Source organism: Scyliorhinus torazame, chromosome 22, assembly GCF_047496885.1.
Source record: "Scyliorhinus torazame isolate Kashiwa2021f chromosome 22, sScyTor2.1, whole genome shotgun sequence".
NCBI lineage: Eukaryota > Metazoa > Chordata > Chondrichthyes > Carcharhiniformes > Scyliorhinidae > Scyliorhinus > Scyliorhinus torazame.
Window position 1 is genome coordinate 94,603,035 of NC_092728.1, and position 19,252 is coordinate 94,622,286.

General features: G+C 40.8%; 1 protein-coding gene across 4 annotated transcripts in view; it reads left to right on the forward strand.

The window, feature by feature from the left end:
* LOC140399235 (transforming growth factor beta receptor type 3-like) overlaps positions 1-18,417 on the forward strand; it is a 172,473-nt gene extending 154,056 nt beyond the window's left edge. For all 4 annotated transcript variants that reach the window (XM_072488640.1, XM_072488638.1, XM_072488642.1 and 1 more), the window contains 3 exons: positions 2,407-2,469; positions 12,075-12,188; positions 13,234-18,417. In XM_072488640.1, the coding sequence (XP_072344741.1) occupies positions 2,407-2,469; positions 12,075-12,188; positions 13,234-13,352 (296 nt within the window). In that variant the 3' untranslated portion in view covers positions 13,353-18,417. The remainder of the gene's footprint in view (positions 1-2,406; positions 2,470-12,074; positions 12,189-13,233) is intronic.
* Positions 18,418-19,252: the final 835 nt, after the last annotated feature.

Genomic DNA, 19,252 nt, shown 5'->3' on the forward strand with positions numbered 1-19,252 from the left:
TAAACGCATTTGCAGTCCCTGATGAGAAATTAATAGTAAGCACCCTTCATATCTTGTGATGGTATGACTATTTCAGGGCTTTTTGATGTTTTTGACATTCTTTTACAGATGCATTTGATTGTCACAAATGCAAGATATATAGCAAAAATAACTTCAAAGAACATGACCAGGACTTACACCACTGAAACTCCTAAGGATCCCAACCACTCCGTAGTCCAACTCCAAAGAGTACTGGACTCGGGTTTTCAACCTCATTTTTTAAATGTGTTTTGCCAAATTAGTAATTTCTTTGGAGCTATCCAGAGTCCAGTCGGGGAACACATCCCACCTTTCTCAGCAAGAATATAATCAAGAGCCGTTCGGTTTTGTACGGGCACAGTATGGATAGTTAACATCTCAGCGGAAATTTTGACTAGGGCTATGGAAGTATCATTAGCTACCGTTTCTATGATTACTGTTATTTTCTTAAACCCTCTGGCTACCTTGGTATCCCAATAGAAAGGAAACAACTGAGCAAAAAATCTGTCTCGTGTAGTTATAGCACGTTTACTTCTTACCCCGGTTACCTCTGATAAAGAAGGGAAATGACGACTAGCAGGTATTGCATACCCCAAATAACATGATCCTGACTAAAAATATGGAAGCCAAGGATAAGCCCTATGGTTACAAATAAAGTAAGTACCATTTATAAGAAGCGAATCCAGCAATATCCGAGTAATTCTACCACTGGTAGAATTATATAACCTGTCAATGGAGAAGAACCAAAGGTGACTTTGACTAACATTGTAATGCATTTGTAAGCTCTACTTACATGAAAATAGTGTATACAGTTGCTGTATCCCATTTCTAGTCCCTTAGGGTTACGACTTGTCAAGCCTATTGATTCTTCCTGATTAAGGGTAGTTGGGAAGTTAAGCTGGAGAGGATTTTTGATCGTAATTGGGTTGGTACCACCCAGAAAATGTAGTCAATGAATAACCTGCAGATCTCCACAATTTAACCCTCCTTTTTAGGTAGATGTGAAATTTATTTTTTCCACATGTTTTGGCCTCCTCACGAACTTGGGAAGAATGAGTAATAATTTGAAAAATATGCCATTCTGCTGTTTCAGAAATATTAAAAGGGATGCCCCCCCCCCCCCCACTTGGACCCCAACAGTTCTTTGTGCAATTTCTTAACATAGACTTCAATCCCTGGTGCGAGGTCATGTCTACCTTCAGGAGGATCACCTCACACTGCTGATACCTGTAAGGAAACCGAACTAGCGGCATTTGTTAGATCTTGACAGTATTTGGAATAATGGAACCCATTTTACAGGTGCTGTTTACAAAGAAGTTTGTAGATTATTGAACATCTGGTGGGAACTACATTGTTCTTATCATCCACAATCTTCAGGCCAAGCGGAACGCATGAACCAAACTTTGAAAGAGAGATTATCAAAGTACCATCAAGAAGGAATGCCATGGCCTCGAGCTTTACCACTAGTTTTATGTAGCATCAGAGCAACACCAAACAGAACCTAGAGTTTGAGTCCATTTGAAGTATTTACTGGTAGACCAATGTCTTTACCTGGAACTATAGACAATAGAAAAGCTGATTGTCGTTTGATGAGTGATGCATTACTCAAATAGTGTCAAAATCTAACTACTCTTCACATCATGAATACTTTGTCCACTTTTGTTCATTGAGACACGAGGGAGATATTAAAGTCCAGGAGCCAGTGCAAAGTAAAGCAAAAATGAGAATCACCTCCAGTTTTAAATTCAGTTATGAGGAAAGACTGGAGAAAAGAGATGTGGTCTTGTAGAAATATACAAGATCATAAACAGCATGGAGAAGGAAAATCTGAAAACTGTTTTAAATTGAAAGAGTAGGATAAGGCACACAGTTCAAAGTTTGCCTTTTACAAATTTAAATCGGATATCGGGTGTTTTTTCTTAATACAAAGCATAATCAATACATTAAATATTTCAGGATACCTCAGTGGTGGCAAATCCCCAAGAATTATTTAAGATACAATTCTCTGCTGCAATGTGGACATTTTAGCATTAGCCTGGACAGAAGAACCAAGATGGGCTTGAATGGCTTTCCTCATAAGCAATTATTTTGTGGTGTAATTGGTAACAGTTTAAAACAGAAGAAAGATTCATATTCATTCAAACGACATATGTTGACGAAACTGGTCAGACCATGTTATTGCTTCAAATATTTTTTACTTGACCTATAAAATCAAACTGAAAATATAAGTACTGTTGAGATCTCCAGAATAAGTAAATTTATTTTTAAATATTAAAACAAAAATGTAATGATGATTATAGTAATTTACTGCATTTAGGGTTGCAAGCCATAGTTGGAGGAAAGGCTTGTTAAAATATGTTGTTAAACTATTTTATTTTTATCTTTTAGGTTGTTCCAAATCCCCAGATCCCACAACTTACGGTCCAGACTCCACAAGTTACAGGCCAGAAGGTTAGTACCTTTGCTAGGCTTTTCTACCAGAATTGAAAAGTTTCTCGTCCAGTGGAAGATGCATTGGTTTATGACACACAAATTAAAGTCTATTATAAGGGAGGAAATGGAAGTTTGAGAAAATTAATTCAACTCTTACATGAAAATGAAATGAAAATCGCTTATTGTCACAAGTAGGCTTCAAATGAAGTTACTGTGAAAAGCCCCTAGTCGCCACATTCCGGCGCCTGTTCGGGGAGGCTGGTATGGGAATTGAACCATGCTGCTGGCCTGCCTTGGTCTGCTTTCAAAGCCAGCGATTTAGACCTGTGCTAAACCAGCCCCTATGAGGGCAGCACGGTGGCGCAGTGGTTAGCACTCCTGCCTCATGGCACCGAGGTCCCAGGTTCCATCCGGGCCTGGGTCACTGTCCGTGTGGAGTTTGCACATTCTCCCCATGTTTGCATGGGTTTCACCCCCACAACCCAAAGATGTGCAGGGTAAGTGGATTGGCCACGCTAAATTGCCCCTTAATTAGAAAAAGCTAATTGGATACTCTAAAAAAAATTTTTCTTAACTCTTCCATATAATCAGGAAAGGCAGGCATACTCTTAAGCCTGAATGTAGGGACCAACTATACTCACAAATATCATAGGGACACAGATCTCTGAAGAAAACATTAATAAATATATTGAAAGCAAAGAAAAATATTTTATAGTTCGGATCAAGTGTATTAGTATGGAATATGTAATTATAAAGAATTTTATTATGCAAGGAACTATTTTAATTCCTGCATATTTAAATTTCTAATAATGAAAAGTGGTGAAGATAAGAGTTTTGATAAAAGATTTCAAATGATTTGATTGCTTTAGTTCTTTTCTCAGTCCTCACTCAGAGTTGTAATTTGTTTTTCATTTCAGCAGTTAAATGTTAAGCATTGGGTTCAAACAGATGTGATAACAGATGTGATACAGCAATTCTGGGCACACAATTCGGCATACCCCATCTTCCTTGTATGCTCATTCACACTATTCCTGAACCCCACCTCCATACAATGAGAAACAGGTGCATCTCATAGGAACATAAGGAATGAAATGTTCACGTACATCTCATTTCCTCTTATCAGAAACAAACAAAAGGAGTAATCACAACAGATTTCAGGCTTCCTTGTGCATTGATGTTGCAGGTTATCATCAACTGCACCTGGATTTCTTTACATACTCTTCATCTGAGCTCTTCCATATTCATCATCAGAAAAGGATTCCACTTGTACATGAGCCATTGCACGCACAGACAGTGCATCATGCAAGTGAATGAACACTATCCTGGCAACAGTCAGGATTCTTTTGTTCTGCAGTGGTCCACTGTTTCACCAGTATTTGAACTAGCATGGCAAGATAAAAGCTAGCTATTGGGTGATGAGGGTTAGCCACTCTCAAACATGGCTTATTACTCTGGTCACGAACCGCACGTACCTGAACAGGCCTGCAATGAGAGACATGCTAGCACATGGAACTTTCAGAATAGACCTTCACTGTCCTCAAACACTGCTCCCGCTGCCTTGACCACTCTGAAGAAGTCATGCAGTACTCAATTGAAGAATTGTGGTATTATGCTGCACAACCTGAACATGATGAGCTTTATAATAGAACTGCTCTAGCCATCACCTATCAGACTGAGGAACAGGAAGGGAGACTAAAATACTGAGTCCCTTTCTGTCAGGAGTCTGTGATTAGATTGTTCATGAATGATGCCAGTAATTTCACCGACACCTTCCCATACATCAATGATCCCACACTTTTCTCATTACCTTTCCTCTCTCACTAATCACCACATTGTCTTCTTGTTAACAGCATTAAATTCATCTTTAGTTCATCATGGAAATGAAAACTAACACCAAATGCAAAGTCAAATCCAAACCTTACATAGAACATAGAAAAATACAGCACAGAACAGGCCCTTTGGCCCACAAAGTTGTGCCGAACCTTTGTCCTAAATTAATAGAACATAACATAAGAACTAGGAACAGGAGTAGACCATCTGGCCCCTCGAGCCTGCTCCGCCATTCAATGAGATCATGGCTGATCTTTGTGGACTCAGCTCCACTCTCCGGCCCGTACACCATACCCCCAAATCCCTTTATTCTTTAGAAAGGTATCTATCTTTTTCTTAAAAACGTTTACAGAAGGAGCCTCAACTGCTTCACTGGGCAAGGAATTCCAGAGATTCACAACCCTTTGGGTGAAGAAGTTCACCCTAAACTCGGTCCTAAATCTACTTCCCCTTATTTTGAGGTAATTCCCAGCTAGTTCTGCTTTCCCCGACCAGTGGAAACAACCTGCCCACATCTATCCTATCTATTCCCTTCAATAATTTTATATGTTTCAATAAGATCCCCCCCGCACCCTTCTAAACTCCAATGAATACAGTCCCAGTCTACTCAACCTCTCGTCATAATCTAATCCCCTCAACTCTGGGATCAACCTAGTGAATCTCCTCTGCACTCCCTCCAGTGCCAATATGTCCTTTCTCAGGTAAGGAGACCAAAACTGAACACACTACTCCAGATGTGGCCTCACCAACACCTTATACAATTGCAGCATAACCTCCCTAGTCTTGAACTCCATCCCTCTAGCAATGAAAGACAAAACTCGATTAGCCTTCTTAATCACCTGTTGCACCTGCACACCAACTTTTTGCGACTCGTGCACCAGCACACCCAGGTCCCTCTGCACAGCCGCATGTTTTAACATCTTACCGTTTAAATAATAATCCATTCTGCTGTTATTCCTCCCAAAATGGATAGCCTCACACTTGGCAACATTGAATTCCATCTGCCAGACCCTAGCCCATTCACCTAACCTATCCAAATCCTTCTGCAGACTTCCGGTATCCTCTGCACTTTTTGCTTTATCACTCATCTTCGTGTCGTCTGCAAACTTTGACACATTGCACTTGGTCCCCAACTCCAAATCATCTATGTAAATTGTGAACAACTGCGGGCCCAGCACTGATCCTTGAGGGACCCCACTAGTTACAGGTTGCCAACCATAGAAACACCCATTTATCCCCACTCTCTGCTTTCTGTTAGTTAACCAATCCTCCACCCATGCTACCTCTTTACCCTCAATGCCATGCATCTTTAGTTTATGCAGCAACCTTTTGTGTGGCACCTTGTCAAAAGCTTTCTGGAAATCCAGATATACCACATCCATTGGCTCCCCGTTATCTACTGCACTGGTAACGTCCTCAAAAAATTCTACCAAATTAGTCCGACACGACCTACCCTTTATGAACCCATGCTGCGTCTGCCCAATGGGACAATTTCCCTCCAGGTGCCCCGCTATTTCCTCCTTAATGATAGATTCCAGCATTTTCCCTACAACCGAAGTTAAGCTTACCGGCCTATAATTACCTGCTTTCTGCCGACCTCCTTTTTTAAACAGTGGTGTCACGTTTGCTACTTTCCAATCCTCTGGGACCACCCCAGAGTCTAGTGAATTTTGATAAATTATCGCTAGTGTGTTTACAATTTCCCTAGCCATCTCTTTTAACACTCTGGTATGCATCCCATCAGGGCCAGGAGACTTGTCTACCTTTAGCCCCATTAGCTTGCCCAATACTGCCTCCTTAGTGATTACAATCATCTCAAGGTCCTCACCTATCATATCTTTATTTCCATCAGTCACTGGCATGTTATTTGTGTCTTCCACTGTGAAGACCTGTTCAGCTCCTCAGCCATTTCCCCATCTCCTATTATTAAATCTCCCTTCTCATCTTCCAAAGGACCAATATTTACCTTAGCCACTATTTTTGTCTTTTATATTTGTAGAAGCTTTTACTATCTGCTTTTATGTCCTGAGCAAGTTTACTTTCATAGTCTACCTTACTCTTCTTTATAGCTTTTTTAGTAGCTTTCTGTTGTCCCCTAAAGACTTCGCAGTCCTCTAGTCTCCCACTAATTTTTGCCACTTTGTATGTTTTTTCCTTCAATTTGATACTCTCCCTCACCTCCTTAGATATCCACGGTCGATTTTTCCCCTTTCTACCGTCTTTTTTGTCGGTATGAACCTTTCCTGAACACTGTGAAAGATCGCTCGGAAGGTTCTCCACTGTTCCTCAACTGCTTCACCATGAAGTCTTTGCTCCCAGTCTACCTTAGCTAGTTCTTCTCTCATCCCATTGTAATCGTCTTTGTTTAAGCACAAAACACTAGTGTTTGATTTTACCTTGTCATCCTCCAACTGTATTTTAAATTCCACCATATTGTGGTCGCTCCTTCCAAGAGGATCCCGAACTATGAGATCATTAATCAATCCTGCCTCATTACACAGGACCAGATCTAGGACCACTTGTTCCCTTGAAGGTTCCATTACATACTGTTCCAGGAAATTATCCCGGACATATTCTATAAACTCCTCCTCAAGGCTGCCTTTACTAACCTGGTTAAACCAATCGACATGCAGATTAAAATCTCCCATGATAACCGCTGTACCATTTTCTACATGCATCTGTTATTTCTTTGCTTATTGCCTGCCCTACCATCCTGTTACTATTTGGTGGCCTATAGACTACTCCTATCAGTGACCTTTTCGCCTTACTATTCCTGATTTCCACCCAAATTGATTCAACCTTGTCCTCCATAGCACCAATATCATCCCTTACTATTGCCCGGATGCCATCCTTAAACAACAAAGCTACACCACCGCCCTTACTGTCCATTCTATCCTTTCGTATAGTCTGATACCTTTGGATATTTAACCCCCAGTCGTGACCATCTTTTAACCATGTTTCAGTAATGGCCACTAAATCATAGTCATTCACGATGATTTGCGCCATCAGCTCATTCACCTTATTCCGTATACTACGAGCATTCAGGTAAAGTACACTTATGCTGTTTTTTATGTCTTTGTTATGAATCCTAACACTTTGATCAGTAACTTTTCGCAAATTATTTTTCCTCTTACCCTTTCTCCTAATTTTCCTTGTCTTTGAACCCATATCTCTACATAATAACCTGTCACGTAACCTGCTGCCTTGCTCTCCATTAACCATTATACTGTCCATAGCTTTACCCTTCCCTTCCCCCCAACTTGCTAGTTTAAAGTCCTTGTGACCAACCTATTTATCCTATTTGCTGGAACACTGGTCCCAGAATGGTTCAGGTGAAGACGGTCCCAACGGTACAGGTCTCTCCTGCCCCAGTACTGATGCCAATGCCCCATGAAATGGAATCCCTCTTTCCCGCACCACTCCTTTAGTCACGTGTTAACTTCCCTAATTTTCTCAACCCTATGCCAATTGGCACATGGCTCGGGTAGTAATCCAGAGATTATAACCCTGGAGGACCTGTTCTTTAATTTAGTCCCTGGTGTTTGATAATCCCCAAACAGGTCCTCTTTCCTAGTCTTACCTATGTTGTTAGTCCCAACATGGACCACAACAACTGGATCCTCCCACTCCCTCTCCAAAATCCCTTCAAGCCGATCAGAGATGTCCCTCACCCTGGCACCGGGCAGGCAACATACCATGCGGGACTCATGATCTGGCTTACAAAGGATGCCATCAATCCCCCTAATTATAGAATCCCCTACAACTACCACTTGTCTTTTTGTTCCCCCCTCTTGAATGGCTTCCTGTACCACGGTGCAGTGGTCAGTCAACGCATCCTCCCTACAGCCCTCTTCCTCATCCACACAGGGAGCAAGTACCTCATACCTGTTGGTCAAGGGCTGAGGCTCCTCAACTCCTAAACTCAGGATCCCCCTACCTGCCTCCCTTGCAGTCACACCACTCTGTCCCTGACCACTGACCGAATTAACAGAACTTATTCTACCGGGTGTGACTGCCTCCTGAAACAAAGCGTCCAGGTAATGTTCCCCCTCCCTGATGTGCCGCAGTGTGTGCAGCTCTGTCTCCAGCTCATGAATTCTGAGCCGAAGTTCCTCGAGCATCCAACACTTGCTGCAGATGTGGTCACTGACGGTCTCAATGGGATCCACCAGTTCCATCATCATACAGCAACAGCACATCACCTGTCCAGCCATATTCAACTAGTTAATTAATTTAAATAATTTTTTTTTTAATAGAACCTCCAGGATAAACCCGAACACCAACAAAAACACAGCCCTCTCTCGCCACTCACCCGAACTCAGTCACTCACCTAAACTCAGATGCACTCTGTTCCAATCAGCACTCGACTAAAGGCACTCCTGCCACACCTTTTGTACCCTGCCTGATTTCCAATGAGCCAATAGGCCCGCTCCAGGAAGTGAAGTCTCTTTTAAATATGCACTCGCCTCTCCCAGCAACCCTGCAGCCTGTGGCCTGCTCCAGGAAGTGAAGTCTCTTTAATCATAGATTATCATAGAATTTCCAGTGCAGAAGGAGGCCATTCGGCCCATCGAGTCTGCACCGGCTCTTGGAAAGAGCACCCTACCCAAGGTCAACACCTCCACCCTATCCCCATAACCCAGTAACCCCACCCAACGCTAAGGGCAATTTTAGACACTAAGGGCAATTTACCATGGCCAATCCACCTAACCTGCACATCTTTGGACTGTGGGAGGAAACCGGAGGAAACCCACGCACACACGGTGTAGCACAATCAATCACTCACGAGACGAGATGAGAAGGAGTCAATCGATGGCTTTATAACGCAGACTTATTCCCCAGCAGCACAGTTACAGAATGCAGCTGCTGGGAGAACTGGGCTCTTATACTCCACCTTACTGGGTGGAGCCAGTAGGCGGCTGATCCAATCGGGACCCAGCGTCTATCCACCAATAGCCTCTCGGCATCACAGGGTACCATAATACCCCTAATACATACCACACATGGGGAGGATGTGCAGACTCCGCACAGACAGTGACCCAAGCCGGAATCGAACCTGGGACCCTGGAGCTGTGAAGCAATTGTGCTATCCACAATGCTACCGTGCTGCCCTTAAGAACAAATTAATCTACACTATATCATTCTACCAGAGCAATCAGTAAATAAATAATAGGAAACCAAACTACTCACCTTGTGCATTCTTTTACCGCCTTTCATAGCGCTCCTGCAAGATACTTCCCCAGTGACTACAGGATAGCCATCTGCTGACCTTCCGATAAGGAAGCTTCAGATGACCTGGATGGAAAGCTTTGAGCAGTTTCAGTCTATACGATCTTGGCATGGGGGACAGAAATTTGGACCAACTGGCTGAGCGGCAGTTGCAAGGGACTGGGAGTAAGGGACTGCTGAGAGAGGGCAGTAGGTTCCTATTCTGTCGCATCACTGCCACCCTCCCAGTAGGTTACTTTAGCAGTCATGATGATCTATGGAGAACAGATTTTCCTCTTTCTCCATTTCCTGCACTAAGACTTCCAGAGCAGCATCAGAAAACATTGGTGCACAGTCTCTCATGTGCTACGATTGATTCAATTTACAATGGATACCTTATCACCATTCTGCACTTCCCCTTTAAAAGGTGCCTTTAAGTAGCACTTTCACAATATTGGACAATTCTGCTGATACAGCAGCCAACGAATAGCGCCGGTAGCAATGGCTGTATACAATAATCATGTAAGCTAGTTGACAGCACAAATTTAACCTGCTGCCTGTATCGTTAGGAACAGATGCGGGTTAATTGCATATCATGATCCCAATACTGTTTTTCAGAGTTTATCCAGTTTAACACCCATAGTTTTGGGTCTGATGTAAAATAGATTTTGCAGCACAATATGTTACCTTCAGGGCCAGAAACTTTAGGCGCTCAATCCATGAGGAACCTGATTTTCCAGAGGGAGATTTGGTTCTTACTTAAATATTAAAAATCTTTAGATTAAATCATGGGTCTTCAAATCAATGCCTATGGATTGGGCAGCACGGTAGCATTGTGGATAGCACAATTGCTTCACAGCCGCAGGGTCCCAGGTTCGATTCCCGGCTTAGGTCACTTTGCGGAGTCTGCACACTCTCCCCGTGTGTGCGTAGGTTTCCTCCGGATGCTCCGGTTTCCTCCCACATCCCAAAGATGTGCAGGTTAGGTGGATTGGCTGTGATAAATTGCCCTTAGTATCCAAAATTGCCCTCAGTGTTGGGTGGGGTTACTGGGTTACAGGGATAGGGTGGAGGTGTGGACCTTGGGTAGGGTGGTCTTTCCAAGAGCCGGTGCAGACTTGATGGGCCGAATGGTCGCCTCCTGCACTGTAAACTCTATGATGCTCTGCCCATAGCATCTGCCTTGCCAAAGAAAGGCTTCAATAATGTTTTAACTTTTGGTGGGAGGGGGTTTGAAAATACAAAAATGTATTTTGTTCTCTATTAGTTGGTTATGCTTGATAGTTTTCCATTTTTGAACTTGTCTTTTTTTCTCTGCCAAGACTTCTCATTAATAGAGGTTACTGGGTTACTGTTGACTTTTATCTGACCTGACCCTGAAAGTATTTTTGGCACTACACTAACACTAGCGCCTTTACCTTGACATGAAGATTCAAAGTGGGGGACTGCCACAGAATTATGCTATCAGTTGCACAATAGTTTGAACACAACATCGAATCTGGAAAGGCTGCACCCATAAAAATAAAGGTTATTCTAGAATGAGGTTGTGGTGCTGCCTCCTTCTAAACCATCCTAGAAAACACCTGCCATATCAAACAGTGCAGTGCATACATGTCAAAGAGGTGATAATCATTGTTTCCAAGGGGAAATAAATGCCTTCATTAATTTTTTGATGGAAAGGAGGCACCAGCACAATCATCATCAGATGATCTAATCCCCTTGAGTACAGAGCTGTACTTGGTACCCATGTGGGAAGCAGAGCACTTCATTATCAACCCCATGGCCGTCATAATCAAAGATTTTGCATTTCGTATTCAGTTAGTATCTGACCACAGAAACATCATTCTGTACGGTAGCATTGTGGATAGCACAATTGCTTCACAGCTCCAGGGTCCCAGGTTCGATTCCGGCTTGGGTCACTGTCTGTGCGGAGTCTGCACATCCTCTCCGTGTGTGCGTGGGTTTCCTCCGGGTGCTCCGGTTTCCTCCCACAGTCCAAAGATGTGCAGGTTAGGTGGATTGGTCATGATAAATTGCCCTTAGTGTCCAAAATTGCCCTTAGTGTTGGGTGGGGTTACTGGGTTATGGGGATAGGGTGGAGGTGTTGACCTTGGGTAGGGTGCTCTTTCCAAGAGCCTGTGCAGACTCGATAGGCCGAATGGCCTCCTGCACTGGAAATTCTATGTAAATTAGTAACTGTTGTTCAAGAGCACAACTTGGTGTATGACTTAAAAGACTTGGTGAAAGAAAGAAAAAAAGGAACAAAAATTATTCAAAACGGTTTTTGATCATGCAACTAGCTGACATGTTTCTTTCAAAATAGCCCATGTTTGAAATGTCAATACTGAAATCTTAAATTGAACTAGAAATTCCTATCCTGTAAAGGAAACGCTTTCTCATTAATATGGGTATTTCTGGACATCTTGATTCTTAAATCTTGTTTTATTAATGCACTTTCTGATCAATATTTTGATTCTGATGGATGTCTGTCAGTCTGTAGTAGATTAGAATATTTTCTTTTAGACTGCTGTTGTTTAAATTTTGTAACTTCATTCTAATTAAGCCTTTTTATTTGCTTGTTTCAGATCCCTCTGAGATCAAAGGATTGGAAATGTCAGCTGCATTAGGAATTGCATTTGGTGCATTTGTCATTGGAGCATTGCTGATTGCAGCTCTGTGGTATATCTATTCACACACTGGTGAGTAGTAACTTCACATCTGTTGCCAACAGTTTTCGGTATCAGTTTGCCACACTCGCTACTTGATTTGCAGAACCATGAGCCAAAGTTTTGAAGCCTGAAGGGGGCGGGCCTGGAATTTTCCACTGCCTGCTGGTAAGCTAGTTTGACAGCAGTGTTCTGCCCCTGAGCCATTTTCAAATAAGCCGGTTCAGAGGCAGAACCAAATGGGTTTTTATGGGAGGCGGTGGCGTAGTGCTTTTGTCACTGGACTAGTTAACCAGAGACCCAGAGTAATGCTCTGGGGACCAAGGTTCAAATCCCACCTCTGCAGATGGTGAAATTTGAATTCAATAAAAATCTGGAATTAAAAGTGTAATGATGACCATGAAACCATTGTAGATTATCGTTTTTTAAAAAACCAAAAAAAAAACACATCTGGTTCACTACTGCCATCCTTACCTAGTCTGGCTTACATGTGACTCCAGACCCACAGCAATGCGGTAGACTCTTAACTGTCCCCTCAAGGGCAATTAAGGATGGGCAACAAATACTGGCACAGCCAGCAATACCCATGTCCCATGAATGAATTTTTAAAAATCTGCAATGGTTTCATGGTTATCAATAGACTTAATTCCAGATTTTTATTTTTATTTAAACTTCACCATCTGCGATGGCAGGATTTGAACTTGGGTCTCCAGAGCAATACTCTGGGTCTCTGTTTTACTAGTCCAGTGACAATAGTACTACGGCACCACCTTCCCAAGTAGCTACAAAAATATCCATATCAACTGACCTCACCAAATTATGGATAATCAGTTCACTATGAATTTGGCTAAAGTTTACACTAGCAGCTAAATATTTAAGCCTAAACTGAGGTGCAAAATATACCCTGGTGTCTACTAAGTTTACTAGTTAGCACTTGTATATCCCATCTATGTTGCTGTAATGGCTAAATTAACATTAGTGACAACTTTGGAAGATGAATAAGGAAATAGTGCAAATGTGTAAACATGTTTATACTTGCGCAGTAAACTTTTGTTTACTAGTTTGTTCCTATTTCTAGGTCCTTCTGAAAAGAAACCACCTGTCCCCACTAATCCACCTGCATCTCAGAACAGCAGCACCAACCACAGCATTAGTAGCACCCAAAGTACCCCATGTTCTACCAGCAGTGTTGCATAGCCATTATCGATAATGCTTTCGAAAACACTGACTCCGAGTAACCTCTGATGAATTCAACGGTAAAACATCTTTGAAAATGACCAATTTAACAGTTGCAAAGGAAACCTAGTAACTGTTATCCAAAAAGCGTACTATTGGTAGCATTACAATGTATCATCAACTCCGACAACAGCACTGCCAACTAATAGTTACCATCTAGAGAATAATGATGTCAGACACTGACTACAATTCAGTACAGTAATCCATTCAGAATGTTCAGGTGACATCTTAAACCACAAGGGTCAAAGTCTGACTTGATTTATTACTATCGTCTGAGCATAAGGCTAGAATAAGTCATGAATATTCAGGTATTTGTGTATTTTTAATATTTAAGTACTGTTTAACTATTTGATGTGATGAGTTTAAAATGTTTTTTTGCTGTTTTGCTCACAGGAGAGATTATTGGTGATAATGTACACTATAAGGATGTGCTTTGTCATTGATGAGTGATGGTATTCTCCCCTATATGGATGCAACCATAACCAATTTTGTCCCTTTAAATTTCAGCTAAAGCATGATGTTTACCAAGAAATTAAACATTTATGACATAAGACCATAAGACGTAGGCCACTCGGCATCGAGTCTGCTCTGCCATTCAATGATTTCATGGCTGATCTGACATAATCTTAAATTCTACTTTCCTGCCTTATCCCAATAGCCCTTAATTTCCTTACTGATTAAAAATCTGTCTATCACAGCCTTGAATATATTTAATGGCCCAGTCTCTGCAGTCCTCTGCGATATCAAATTCCACAGATTCACTGCCCTCTTGAGAGAAGAAATTCCTCCTCGTCTATTGTCTTACTCTTGCTCTTTGATTATGCTCACTGGTCCTGGACTCTCCCACAAGAGGAAACATTCTCTACAGCTACCCTGTCAAGCCCCCTGAGAATCCTATATATCTCAATAAGGTCACCTCTCATGCTTCTAAACTCCAATGAATACAGGCCCAATCTACTCAACCTCTCTTCATATGAAAATCCCTCCATATCCGGGATCAACCCAATGAACCTTCCCTGGACTGCCTCCCATGTCACTATATCTTTCCTTGGTTAAAGGGACCAAAACTGTTCACAATATTCCAGGTATAGTCTAACTAATACCTTGTTTCAGCAGGACTTCCCTATTTTTATACTTAATCCTGTTGAAATAAAGGCCAACATTCCGTTTGCCTTCCCAATTACCTGCTGAAGTTTCATGCTAGCTTTTTGTGATTTATGCCCAAGGACACCCAAATCCCTCTGTGCTACAGTTTGCTGCACTCTTTCTCCATTTAAATAATATTTGGCTCCTTGATTCTTCCTACCAAAGTGCATAACTTCACATTTTATTACTTCTATTCCATCTGCCAAGTTTTTGCCTCCTCACCTAACCTGTCCATATCCCTCGGTAGACTCTGTGTCATCCTCACCACTTGCCTTCCCACCTTGGCAATATTCAACTTCCCTCATCCAAGTCATTCATGATTCCACAATCCTGTGCCATTTTAGGCAGCTGTAATCAACAGGAGTGCAGGTCTGCCCTACGTCTTTGCACCATGTCCCATTTGATTATAATTTTCTACTATTGGAGGGAAAACACTCCCATAATTATCACAATTTTATCAGGATATCATTTAACAAATGGTAAACCCAGAATATATTAAATTGCAATATCACTGGTAGAAACATTCTTTTTTTAAAATTGAAGATTATGATCGATAAAGTTTATACAAGGAAAACGTTGGCTTGCGAAGGAATGAATGTTCTCTAAACTAGGTACATTGGAAGGAATTAAAAAAGGTAAACCAGCTTTACAGGTTTTTGAATTCACAAGAGCCGTAAAACAAAAGTCCAACTGAACATTACACCCATGGAGATTATTATGAAAATGATCACAGTTTAAAGTGTTGTGTTTGCCGATATTTAAATATAAATCCAGAAACCATTTGTGTGAATTCACTGCCAGCCAATGAAAGAGAACATCAGTGTCTGATGACAATTATCTTTCAGTTGAGCCCTATTTCAGCCTAATTCCCATTATCATTACCATTTGGGGGGGGTGGAGGTGCTTTACACCAGCCCCAATATTGTAGTAATTTGGCATAATCTACTGTGTTAAAGGTGCTATATAAATGCATGTGTTTGTTAGTATACTGTGCCAGAGTGGAGAAAATGCAAATATGCTCAAATTAGTTTTTAAAAGAAGAGGATATTGAACAATTAATGTAGGCAAAACCCAAGATCCAGTCACCAATAACCTGTGCGCTCATTGACTTTCATTGGTTCCCAGTGTCAAAATCAATGCCTTGATTTTAAAATCTTCAGCATTGTGTTCAAATTCCTTTATGGTCTTGCTTCTCCTCGTCTCTGCAATCTCTTTGTGCATGACAACCCTCTCAAAGTTTACATTCTTCCCCCTATGACTTTTTTCTGCATTGTCCCATTATAGGCCCTTTGTTGTTCAGATTTTTATCTGTAGGATTCTCTCCCTAAAAATCTCCCCCACTCTCCTCCTTTAAGGCACACCTTAAAGCCTACCTACATCTTTGACTAGGTGTTTTGCCATTTGTTCTACTATCTCCTCCTTTGACTCGGTGTCAGTTTCTGTCTCACTACACTGCTGTGAAGTGCCCAGATACATTTTCCTACATTCAAAGTACTATACAAATGTATGTTGTTGTTGTAGAAGAACTCTGACTTGGCAAAAGTTGTCAACCATTAGAGCCTCCATGTGAATATAATTGAAAATCTGGAACAACTATATGCTTCCTGATTCACCCAGTTAATTCCGACAAGATCCCCTCTGGGACTATGCAAAGACAATTTTACCTCACTTGACAGCACCTACCATCATATCCCATCACTGGCTTTGAAAGCAGACCAAGACAGGCCAGCAGCACAGTTCAATTCCCGTACCAGCCTCCCCGAACAGTCGTCGGAATGTGGCGACTAGTCGCTTTTCACAGTAACTTCATTTGAAGCCGACTTGTGACAATAAGCGATTTTCATTTCATTTCATGTAATCTATGGAAAGGACTTTTACAAATTTGTCAGGTGCCTGGACAGACACTCTTGCACCAATTTTTCAATGCCAATACCATTTGGATCTCATGCAGAGGGAGACACTCCGTTTAAAATTAATGTTTTTTCACCTCCTTTCACTGGCAGCCTTTTCCTGCCCAGTGGCATCCAACCTTCCAATCTGACCCTGTCTAGCTCCCTCACATTTTGCTCCATGCATCATGAGCAATGCACTTGTATTCATATGAACTGTCCATCTCTAGAACAGTATCCAAAACAGCAGTGATCAAATAAGATGAATGGCAGTTTATCATCTGGAGGCTGAAAAGAATTTCTCCATCCCATTATCTCAATTAGGGAGCTGTTTATTAAGTCAAGCAAATTAAATAGTTTCTAAATATTTTTAAAAGAAAAGTATTTTGCCATTTGAGAGTAGTATTAAATATATATAAGATCATCGTGTTCAGAAGAAACTATGCAAGCAGTCTATATTGGATCATACCATTGAATTGACGTATAGCTTAACCTCCACTGAATCAAGGAGCTGCTTTAACACTAAAATTGAGGTATTTTAATTTGATGTTACTAAGCTTTTTGGGAACTGACATTGAGCTCAGTGCATCCAACTGATTAACACATCATACCACACATATCAGGTTTTAAAGTTTGGAAAACTGAAACATATACTTCAGCGGCGTAAAAGAATAAATTACTTCAAAAGGTAATTAGATCTCATCAAACTTGAAAGCTAAAACCTGTAGATTAAGGAAAAATAAATTATGGTGGTTTGATATGAATAATATGGACAGTATTTAATTCAATTTACAAATTACATAATGTTATTAGTGAAGACAAGAAAGAAAGACTAGCTAAGGAAAATGTATATTAGGGTGACATAAGTGAAAATAAAAATGTATGGGAAAAGGGTTTTTGTAAGCACATAAATCAAAGATGTCATGTCCAAAAGGCTTCATTTTATAAATTCTCATTTTACACTCTGCAGAAATTGGTCATAAACTGTATTTACTGACATTTTATGCACCACACAAACCTCCTCTCACCCTTTTTATCCTTCTATTTCTCTCCGCCCCCAATTTCAGCGCAAACGGGGATTCTCCAGCGTCAGCAACTGGAGATTCCCGCCTCGTGTCTTTTTTAATGAAATTTATATTGATGCTAACTATTAGCTATATTTTTGAAGTGGTCATTTTATTTCCACAAGTTAAAGAGCAGAATGAGATCACAAAACAAATTCAAATGATCCTTTCTGGTTACACAAAAACTCCTTATCAACATTTCTGTACTTAAAAGAAAAGCCTTTATAAAAGTCACTCCATTTTATATATTTCATTTCGACTGATTAGATTTGTATCTTTGCAAAAGTTGAGGATTTGTGTGCCTTCTTTCCAACAAGTCTTTAAGTCAATTTTATTGATTTTTTAAAAAAATGCTGTCTGCCTTTTTGACCCAGATGTGTGTGTAAGGGAATAGTTAATTATCCCATCATCTGAATCATTTTTATAAATACTTTTAATTTGCATAGTAACTTGATATCAACAGAATGGATTAAAAATCTGAGACTGAGTGAAGCATGTACTTTTTAACTGTAGCATGTGTTGACCCTACAAAGTTTTCAGTTGCCAGAAAATTCATTCAAGCTATAGTACTACTGGCTGAAAAATCGTAAATATTCTGTTTATAAACTGTTTTGTTTTATAGAAGCTCTAATTCTATTTCTGTATGTATTTTCTGAAATTGCAAATGATTTAATGTCTTCGAAGAAGACAAGAGACAATTATTGATCTGTATCAGTCTTGTATAAGAGATATGTATATTATTAATCTGTCAGTATTATAAAGTTTATTGTTAAATATTCTGGGAACATGAATTCCTCAGAATCATGTAAATGTAACATCCTATTAAATCATGTAAACCATTATTGAAACATTGAAAAATAGGACAATGTAAAGGTTTGCCAAGGATTAAATAGCCTCATTAAAGTGCACCAGAAAATCAACCTAGAATTCAGTCTTAAGCAAGTTTGTCATGTTTTATGCCTGTAATGTGCCGAGTTGTGCAAAGTAGGAAATTTATGTTGAAATTAAGTTAACACAAACATGGCTTTAAACTTTGTTAGAACATTGGTTTCAATTTGAAATTAGAGATGGCAGAACATAAGAACTAGGAGCAGGAGTAGGCCTTCTGGCCCCTCGAGCCTGCTCTGCCATTCAACAAGATTATGGCTGATCTTTTTGTGGACTCAGTTTCACTTACCCACCCACTCGCCATAACCCTTAATTCCTTTACTGTTCAAAAATCTATCTTTGCCTTAAAAACATTCAACGAGGTAGCCTCAACTGCTTCTCTGGGCAGGGAATTCCACAGACTCACAACCCTTTGGATGAAGAAGTCCCTAAATCTGCTCCCCCTTATCTTGAGGTTATGCCCCTAGTTTTAGTTTCACCCACCAGGGGAAACGACCTCCCTGCTTCTATCTTATCTATTCCCTTCATAAATTTATGTTTCTAGAAGATCCCCCTAATTCTAAATTCCAGTCTCTTCTCATAAACCAATCCTCTCAACTCCAAAATCAACTTAGTGAATCTCCTCTGCACCCCCTCCAGTGTCAATACATCCTTTCTCAAGTAAGGAGACCAAAACTGAGTACAGTACTCCAGGTGTGGCCTCACCAGCACTCTATACAGCTGCAACATAACCTTTCTGTTTATAAACTTAATCCCTCCAGCAATGAAGGACACAATTCCATTTGCCTTTTTAATTACCTGCTGCACCTGCAAACCAACTTTTAGTGATTCATGCCCAAGAACACCCAGGTTCTTCTGCACAGCAGCATGCTGC